General features: G+C 37.2%; 1 protein-coding gene and 1 pseudogene across 1 annotated transcript; both read right to left on the reverse strand.

The window, feature by feature from the left end:
• Positions 1 to 4,819: 4,819 nt before the first annotated feature.
• Positions 4,820 to 5,548, reverse strand: LOC133367797 (olfactory receptor 14A16-like). Its single transcript, XM_061591900.1, has one exon. It carries the CDS (start codon positions 5,546 to 5,548, stop codon positions 4,820 to 4,822), a length of 729 nt encoding a protein of 242 aa, XP_061447884.1.
• Positions 5,549 to 7,154: 1,606 nt separating this feature from the next.
• Positions 7,155 to 8,117, reverse strand: LOC133367798 (olfactory receptor 14A16-like; annotated as a pseudogene).
• Between the last annotated feature and the right edge of the window lie 2,740 nt (positions 8,118 to 10,857).

The following is a 10,857-nucleotide window of genomic DNA, read 5'->3' on the forward strand; positions in this document are numbered from 1 at the left end:
TTTGTTTTTTGTCTTTGAATGTTTTATGATTTTGTCTTGTATGTTTTATGAAAATCTGAATAAAAATTACTGAAAAAAAAAAAAGCAATGTGGGTAGATGCATTAAATAAAGGGGGGGATTAATAGTTGTCCTTATCTTTTCAATAGAGCACCTACACATGCCTGTGCATTATTATTTCCTATTATAAGAAGCAAATGGAGGTTTCATTTAAAATATATCATCTACATTTCATGATGGTATTCAAATCAGTAAATTAATTCTATTCCTTTGGCTCACTACGTTTTAGAAATGAAATTTTGCACTCATACAGTTGGATCCTAACTTGGTGATTCTTAGAGGTAATCAATGAAACTTAATTTAGTCAAAGTTTAATGGGTCTAAACTTGACTCAGTTACCCTAAGTTCATTCTAAGTGTAATTTAAGAAAATGCTCACCTCCACTTGAAAATGATCCTCTTGGAAGATGGAACTGCATGTAAATGTGAGTATGGTTTTCGTTGGCATAAATATGCCTTGTGAATGGAGAATAAATCACCTCTTTTCCCAATAGTGTTTTTATGGAGTTGCATCATGAAATTGCACCTTGGTGATATCCTAAGTGCCTACGATGAAATCCATTCTCTAATTCATCAAAAGAGTGACACAACAACTTTCCTGAAACATAATTCCCCTCTGGTTGCCTGTTTTGATCCTTACAGATATGTAAGAAATGTATGTGATGAGTAACTCACTAATGAATGAAAGATATATATTCTAAATGAATCTGACGCTAAGGACTCACTCCTAACCCTAACCTTTAAAATATTATGGATTTAAAATATATCTCACACCTTAGCAAAAAAATGTTGTGAGACATAACTCACTACCGAATGAAAGATCTCGATTAATCTGGTGCCAAAGGTTAACCCCACTTTTAAAATTTATTGATTTGATTGAAATTTATATCTCACTTTTCAGCAAAAATATAACTCCCAAATAGGCTTAGCATTAACACATATGTGCACATACAGTTTCCATTTCCCATCGCTAGCAGGCTCAGCTCAGATTAACTTGATCATTTCAATGGTCTTCACATGAAATGGTCTGCTCACAAAACTTTAGGTCAGGATGACATTCCACTCTTGGTAATCTTCCAAGGGCCACATGCCAGTGTTGGGTAGAGCCAGAGGCAAACATTAGTGGAGCAATTAAGGTAGATATTACCTTACAGTAGCACACCCTCTCCTGCACACCCCTCACTATATTCCATTCATGCAAGCAAAGGCATTATCAGAGTTCAAGAACACATTTGAGCCAAAGGAAGCACTCAGAGTGCCAAGGAGGGCCAGTGAGGGATGTGGCCTGAGAAAAGTCCAAGGGCCACATAGAGAGTCCTGGAGGATGACATTTGGCTCCAGGGTCTCAAATCCCCACACCCTAGTTTTAGATCAATGAAATAATATATATTCCATAAATTAATAGATAGGCAAATAGACAGATATTTCAGAGTTATTACTGGTGGGATTTTGGGGGAGAGGGACAGTTTTGAACCAGCAGCTTCTTGGCCTGATTTTGACTCTCTTTGTCTGTGATGGTGCCTCTGTGTGTTTCTTCACAAAGTGCTATTTGTTTTGTGGGTTTTTGTAATGTATAAATGAATCAATGAGCACATGGAACATGAAAGAATATCATAAGAAGAAGCCCATCAAGTGTTCTGCCGTCTGCTTCCCATACTGGGAAATTAGAAACTGAAATAGGAACGACTCCAAAATGCTACAGATATTGATAGAAAGTGGATATCATTGTTGCTGCACATCCCTATTATATAAATCATTATGCACATTTATCATGTACATTATATTTCATATATGTAATACAATGTGTATGTGCTTAAATGTATATGCATATACACTCCAGGAAACAGATACAATGTACAGGACTGAATAAAAATATTTTATGCTGCAGCAATATAGTACCACATGGTGCTTAAATAATATACGTAAGTATCATTTTGCATATAATTAATCAAGGTTTTTAATATGAAAACTGAAATACATGGACAGCTCAGACTTATGTGAGCATTTGATGCAAGATGTGATGTCCCGCTCCACTCGCCAGAGCACAGCCTGGGTGCGCAGTTCGTAGTTGCAGCCAGGAGGTGAAACCCTGGTCGCCATCAAAGGTAAGGGCAGCAGTCACACGAGTACAAAGTGCACGCTCAATGTGTTATATGGGAGGTGGGGCGTCAGCGCCTATTTAAGCCAGCACCACTCCCTTAATCCTCCTTTCAGCATGCGATGCCCACCCTGCCCTCCCTTTGCTATGGTGTGATTTAGGTTGCTTTGTGGTCAAGCAGGATTTTTTATCCTGCCCATGCTTGTTGGCAGGCAGGTTTTTTGCCCTGGGTGATTGACTGGGTATACAAGGGGTAAGACAGTCTTTCAGGTATCCTGGTCTTGAGCTGTATAGGGCTTTGTACACCAAAACTAGAACCTTGAACTTGGCCTGGTAGCAAATGGGCAGCCAGTGCAATTCTTGCAGCAGTGGGATGACATGTTGGTGATACCCTGCCCCAGTAAGCAGTCTTGCTGCTGCAGTTTGCACCAGCTGCAGCTTCCGGACTAACCTCAAGGGCAGACCCACATAGAGCACATTACAGTAGTCCAACCTGGAGGTTACCAGTGCATGGACAACAGTGGTCAGGCTATCCCAGTCCATGTTCTAGGTGAGCTTCTCTTATTGCGAGCCACCCTGAGTGCCCTATTATAGGGTAGAAGGGCGAGATAGAAATATTTTAAATAAATAAATTGTGATTTTGAATAACACCCAACCATTTTGGATAGTTTTGATCCTCTTGACAAAAGATAAAGCAAGAATGGGAAACCTTTGGCCCTCCAGATATTTCTGAATGACATCTCCCATCATCCCTGGCCATTTTCTATGCTTTCTAGGGCTGATGGGAGTTATACTTCAGCAATATCTGGATGGCCAAAGATTTCCCACTTCTGAAATAAATGTAAGTAATTTCCAGTAAATACACTCTGAAGACATACAACAGGGATGGGGGACCTGTGGCCCTACCTAAATTATTAGACTGTAGATCCCTTCATCCCTGCTGAATGGTCATGCTGGTTGGGGCTAATGGGAGTTGCAGCTCAATGACATCTGGAGGGTCATGTGTTCCCCATTAGTAGACATAAAAGGGCACGTGATAAAGGTACATCAGTAGTATCCAGTAGCAGGGAAAGAAACATCACTTCTATTACCAGATGGTGGTGAGAGTTCTCCACTTCTCCCTCCTAGTCAGTATCAGGCCAGCAGGCAGCTTTGATAATGGGGAGCACTTATATTCAAATAATATTTTAACAGAAGAAAGAAGATTGCTTGGGGGGGTTCTATGCATTCCAGTGTTAAAATTATTTGCATTGTTACAAATCATAGTACTTTAAAAGTTGTGTTGTTGTTGTTTGAATTTCATTTTTTGTTTTTGTTGTTTGGTTTGGTTTTGGCAGCAGTGTTGCAATATTGGGCAACAGGGAAGTCTACTTTTTTAATGTCATGTGTATCTTATTCCTGATATTTGTATATAACATGAGATGGGATTCAGTGTAATTCCTAATTAGAATAAAGAGATGACAGATGCATGCAAAAATGGATTCAGCACACATTCCCACCCACACCCCTAGCCCCAAGGGTGTACATTATGTTCACAATCAAACCATGTTTACCAAATATCTACTTTTATCCTTATTATAGCCCACATGGTCTGCAGGCTTAGTGTGCAATCAGAGAAAGGAAACAGCGGCACTAGCCTTTCAAGAGGAACACCATGTGAATTGAAAGTAAAAAAAAAATCGTATTGGAATCTGGGGAGTGTGAACCTAGCAAATCTATCGCGATGGCAAAAGGTAGGTATTTACTTTGAAGTTAAGCTCCCGTGTGAACAGGCCCCAAGTTTTCATGGTGATACATAAACGAGTCAGACAGAAATGAGAGTTCAAAGTGTAAAACAAAAGAAAAAAATCCAGACCCCTGTTGCTGCCTAATCCACTGAGATACAACTTAGTTACGATAGCAACACTTATGACATTGCAGTTTATGGAAGGGGCAGGCAGTGGAATGCAAATATCCTACCAACCGTTCCTATAATCAAAGCCCCAAAACACAAGATAAATAGCTTAAAATGCAAAGAAAGGCCTAATTAAAAGTTATAGACCAGGGGTTCCCAAACCAGTGGTCTTCAAGTTTCATTCAAGCGGTCTGCAGCATGTTTACATTAAATATTGATGTTGATTTTTAATAATAAGAACATAGGAAGCTGCCTTATATTGAGTCAGAGCATTGGTCCATCTAGCTCAATATTATCTACACTGTCTGGCAGCGACTCTCCAGGAATTCAGGCAGGGTTTTCTCCCAGACCTACATGGTGATGCTGGGGGTTGAACCGGGGACCTTCTGCCCACAAAGCAGATGCTATATCTACTGAGCTATGGCCCTTCCCCATACATTAGGGATCTCTCCCCCAAATATTATATTTGTATTGCTTCAGTAAGAACAATATTCCTTATTTTGCTTCATCTCAGCCAGCCAAGTAATTTCAGTACTCTTGTTATAGGGATATCTAAGTCAGCCTTTCCCAACTAGTGGGCCATCAGATGTTGTTGGACCACTATTCCCATCTTTCCTGACCATTGGCAATGATGGCTGAGGCTGATGGGAGTTGTGGTCCAGGAACACCTGGTGGCCCACTAGTTGGGAAAGGTTGATCTAAGTAATCATGTTACACGATTTATACTTGTTTGGCATTTTCCTCACAGCGTCTTGAATTTATTCCTGAGGCTATAAATGATGGGTCTGAGGATAGGAAGCAAAACTGTACAAAAGAGTTGACAGAAAGTCCATGGTTCGAGAGGAAGATCCATTAGGCCTCAGATGTGTAAACATAGCTGCGATGATAAAATAGAAAAGACAGTCAAAATGGGCAACTTCATTAACTTTTGTATCACTACAAGAAATCTTTTGTAACTGTGGCACATCACAGAAAAACTGCCCAATCATATTGGTTCCACAGAAGCCCAGTTTAAATGTGATAGTGATTTCCAGGACTTCATGAATCACAGTGCTTATCCAGGAAACAGCTGCCATTTGGATGCAGGCATCCCAGTTCATGATTAGTCGGTACTGTAGAGGATGGCAGATTGCTACGTAACGGTCATAAGCCATGACAGTGAGCAAGGCAAGCTCAGCACCAACAAACATGATAACTAAGAAGACTTGTGTGACACATCCGGCAAAAGAAATCACTTTGTTGTTTGTCAAAGAAATGGCTATGGTCTTGGGAACAGTAGTAGAGATGTAGCAAACACCTAATACTGCGAGGTTGATCAAAAAGAAGTACATGGGGCTGTGAAGGTGGTGGTCTAGGGCCACAGCTGTAATGATGAGAACATTTCCCACTAAGGCTGTTATGTAAATGAAGAGAAACATCACAGAATGCAAAATCTGTACATCATGCTCATCAGAGAATCCCATCAGAAGGAACTCTGTTGGAGTAGATTGATTAGCCATTTAATTCCGTTCAAATAATCTATGGAGGGAACAATACACTCATTAATATAGAGCTGCATTAATATAGAGAAAGCATGTCTTTATGTTTGTAACATCACAGAATGTGTATGTCAAATTGTTTCAACTCTATGATATATAGATGGCAGTTGACTCAGTTTTTGTTTGTTACTTGTTAAACTATGCAGTTGATTTAGTTAGGAGGGAACATAAGGAATTGGTATCATGCGTAGTGTCAACAGAAATAATTTTGTTTTCAAATAAAGAGTTCAACAATGATGCCAACTGTTAAATGAATGGGGTGAGAAAAATTGGAACTTTAACTCAATGGCCAAATTATTATGTTAGGTTTGAACAGAAAATAGAAAAGCAAGATAAATCTGCAACAAATGGGCTACCATTTCTTAAATATTCCAAGAATTTTGGGTTGATACAAATATTTTGTGGCTTTACACTGTTTTGAAGCCAGGTTTAGCAAAGATGTTCAAAATATTATATAACCTATGGTTAAAGCTTCTATAATAAATTCTTGTCACTTCCCCCATCCTCACTTTTTCAATTTGGTTAATTCTTTTTGAAATGAATACAAAATTCTATCATTTGATAATGGTAATTTTATAATGTTCCATTTCAACTTGTTGTTCTATTCCTTTTTTAAAGTTATTTTTTAAAAAAAGAATAAGTTGTATTTATCGAAGTCCTTCTCATAGAGGACTAATTGAAATTAATGAACTTAAGTGAATCATGTCTATTAACTTCAGAAAGTCTGCTCTGAGTAGGACTAATATTGAATAAAATAAAAAATAAAATAAAAGAATAAAATAAAAGTATGGGATAAGTGATAGTGACTATTTTGAACTGGGATTATGTGCATTAAAAATAGTTTGATAAATGGATCTATATAATTTTGTTTTACTCAATTCTTTATCTTTAAATAAGATAATGAATCAGTAAGCTGAACTGGGAGTTTTCACGTCAAATCTAAACTGCAAAATGTTATCATCATAAAATGCATCACTTCTGTTGCACATTTAATCCATTTAAGATGATGGTAGATTAACATTACTATAACCATGGTTAGCCAACATAGTTCCCATAAGATATTTTGGACCACAACTCCTATAACCCCTGATCATAGGTCATGCTGGCCGGGGTGACTGATATTGTAGTTCAAAACATCTGGTGGATTTCAAATTGGCTGCCCCTGGTCTAAGCCAACATGAGAACCCAGATATGAAGAAAGCCGGCCTTGTATTTGAGGATGCCTAATTAATTGTTGGAAATAAAGGAGAACCAGAACCAGAGGGAAAAAAGAAACAGATTCCAGACCAGTTTTACTGATGCATCATTACTGAGACCAACTTGAGAACAAAATTTCTCATTTTTATCTGAGATAAGTCCTAGAAATGTCTCTAGTAACTGTGGATTGTAATTAAACAAATGCTACAGTGAAAATGTCTAAATCACAAAATCTGTGAAAATAACAAAGAACCTTGTAGTTAAATAGTTAAAAATGAGAAATTCCCTATTACAAGATAGACAGATAGAGATAAGATCTTATTTTTAAGTCCTATATCAGCTGTGCATTTAATGTTTCCATACTTAACATTTACAAGAATGTAGATTCATTATGCATGAGATTTTTTAATTTTGGGGGTATTATCCACACTGCCTTCTGTATGTCCTTGTTCCTGAAGCTGTAAACGATGGGATTCAGAACCGGTGGCAAAACTGTATACAGTACAGCAGAAACCAAATCCAAGGTGGGGGAGGAAAGGGATTTAGGTCGCAGGTATGAAAACACAATTGTGAGGATAAATATAGAAAAGACAGTCAGGTGGGGAGTGCAGGTAGAGAAAGCTTTGTATCTGCCTTGAACTGATGGAATCCTCAGCACAACAGAGAAGATGTAGCCATAAGAAACAAAGATGAACAAAGATGAACACAAAACAAAATGAAGTCACGCTGATCCCAATAACATAAACCAAAAATCATTAACTTTTGTATCACTGCAAGAAATCTTTTGTAAATGCGGCATATCACAGAAAATCTGCCCAACAATATTGGACCCACAGAAGCCCAGTTTAAATGTCATGGTGGTCTCCAGAACTGCATGAATCACAGTGCTTATCCAGGAAGCAGCTGCCATTTGAATGCAAGCATTCCAGTTCATGATTAGCCTATATTGTAGAGGATGGCAGATTGCTACGTAACGGTCATAAGCCATGACAGTGAGCAAGGCAATCTCAGCACCAATAAATGTGATAAGTAAAAAAGCTTGTGTGACGCATCCAGCAAAAGAAATCAGTTTGTTGTTTGTCAGTGAAACAGCTATTGTCTTGGGAACAGTGGTAGAGATGTAGCAAATATCTGATGCTGCTAGGTTGGTCAAAAAGAAATACATGGGGCTGTGAAGGTGGTGGTCTAGGGCCACAGCTGTGATGATGAGGACATTTCCCAATAAGGCTGTTATGTAAATGAAGAAAAACATCACAGAATGCAAAATCTGTACATCATGCTCATTGGAGAATCCCATCAGAAGGAACTTTGTCGGAGTAGATTGATTAGCCATTTAATTCCTTTCAAATACTCTGTGGAGGGAACAATACATTCATTAACATAAGACCTAAATTTAGAGGAATCATGAGTTTATGGTTATAACATCATGATGTGTATATTGTAGTTTAGTTAAGTCATTTTTTTCTTTTGATAAATAATAAAGAATCAAGCAAAATTGAAGAGGTTCTGATAAAATAGGTAACATAAGGTTGAGGGAAACAACTATGGAACACCCTTCCTGACGAGGTACGCCTGGCGCCTACTTTACTATCCTTTCGGCGCCAGGTGAAAACCTTCCTCTTTGCCCAGGCATTTTAATATTTTTAATATTTTTAATATTTTAGTATTGTAGTATCTGTGTTATTGTTGTATATGTCAGTTACATGTTTCATCTGTTTGTTTAATTGTTGATTTGATGATTATGTGGTTTTAAAATTGAAATGTAAATTTATATTTTTATTGTTGTACACTGCCCAGAGAGCTTTGCTATGGGCGGTATAAAAATTGAATTAAATAAATAAATAAAATAAATAAATTATTATCTGAACAAGGAAAACTAATACTTTAAAAGAAACCATAGGTTGTATGACATCATATAGTAAAATATCATAAATTGGTAAGGAAACTTTTGCCCTCTGGATGTTTTCAGATTCCAGTTCTCTTCAGTTCAAGCCAACATGGCCAATGGTCATGATGAGAGTCAGAGTACAGCATTATATGAAAGGTCTCAGATTCCCTATGCTGCAGTAAATATCAGCAATACAGATAAGAATTAATCAGCTAAGTATTACGTTCAGGCATTAAGTTCAACTTCAACAGTTTATGACAAGTGTGGTGAACATTTGGCTCTCCAGATCTTGCTGTACTACAGCTCCCATCATCCTTAGTGTTTGACCATGCTGCCTAGTGCTGATGGGAGTTCTAGTTCAATATCATATGCCCACACCCAGTTTACGATAGGGATGGGAGAGTAATTTGACTCAATTAGCATTTAGAGCCAAATCCGTCAAATTTTCACTTCCCAAAACAAAATAAGAACCAAAACACAACTACCCCTTTAAATTCACGGGTATCCTAATTTTGTGATGGAGTTCTCCAATCAAAGCATGCTAACAAAAATGTATATATTAGGGGTAAGGGTGGATAAAAATGAATATACAGGTTAAAATAACATACAAATATGCATTATATTAGGAGCATTGCTTGCTAAAATGAGTACATTATTCAAAACTGTATACAAAAATGTGTGTTGGGAGAAAGTTGCATTAAAATGCTGAAGAATTTTCATAAGGATTTTTAAAAAGTGGGAAATTGCTCCACAGACTTGTGGAGAACTAAATTTAAGACTGAAAAAAGGAGAATCTGAGAGCACTAAAACTGACAGATCTTTCCACAGAACCATAGAATCACAGAGCTGGAAGGGGCCAAAAGGCCATCGAGTCCAACCCCCTGCTAAATGCAGGAATCCAAATTAAATCATACCCGTCAGGTGGCTGTCCAGCTGCCTCTTGAAGGTCTCCAGTGTTGGAGAGCTCACTGCCTCCCTAGGGAATTGGTTCCATTGTTGTACTGCTCTAGCAGTTACAAAGTTTTTCCCGATGTTGTATTTAAATCTGGCTTCCATCCATAGTTTATGACTGACCAGCTTTGAATGGTACAAGTGAATTAAACAGATACAAATGAAAGTACTGAGATATATACTCTCTCTCTCACTCTCTCTCTCTCTCAATTTTCTTTTGAATAGTACAAAAGAAAATATAAACAAATTATTAGTAATTCATTATTAATATTAATTTCATTTATGAATTGCTTCCTATGAAGCATCTCGAAGGTATTTCATTACGTAATGATTTCATCATGCAATAAAAACATATCCAAAACAATTGCAAATATAAAAACTGAAAACAATTGCCCATACTGTATAAGAACAATAAAAACCACTACATAGATTTTTTAAAAATAAAACAATTACATATTAGTATATACTATTTACTGATAAATACATACAAATGAAAGTACTGTTTTCAATAGATAGATAGATAGATAGATAATAGATGATAGATGATAGATAGATAGATAGATAGATAGATAGATAGATAGATAGATAGATAGATAGATAGATAGATAGATAGATAGATAGATAGATAGATAGATAGATAGATAGATAGATAGATAGATAGATAGATAGATAGATAGATAGATAGATAGATAGATAGATAGATAGATAGATAGATAGATAGATAGAGACCATGGGTGCATCCAGGTCACTATCATCTACACTGATTAGCAGCAGTGCTCCAATGGTTCAGACTGGAATCTTTCCCCCCTTTCCTGGAAATGCCAGTGATCAAACCTGGAACCTTCTACATGTAAAGCATGTGCTCCACCACTAAGATACAATCCCTCCCCATTGCCCTTGAATGAGCTCTATTCAATTCAATCATTTTCTTTCTGCAAAGAGGGCACCCCCAGGTACATGCATAAAGCTTCAAAGTCATTACCATCAAACCACATTTAAATAAGTATATCAAAGACCACCAGATAAATAATATTTTATATTGCTTCCAGAATGTATAAAGACTGAGTTGTTTAAAAAGGCAACTATAGAATATAAATAGAATATAAAACATAGCACAGCAACATAGCAACAATGCAGACATAGCAACAATGTCAAAAAGAAGAAACAAAAAAAGTAAAAAGCTCGAGAGATAAAATGGGCTAATCTGGGAAGGCTTGGGACAAAAGAAACATTT

Source organism: Rhineura floridana, chromosome 11 (genome assembly GCF_030035675.1).
Source record: "Rhineura floridana isolate rRhiFlo1 chromosome 11, rRhiFlo1.hap2, whole genome shotgun sequence".
Lineage (NCBI taxonomy): Eukaryota > Metazoa > Chordata > Lepidosauria > Squamata > Rhineuridae > Rhineura > Rhineura floridana.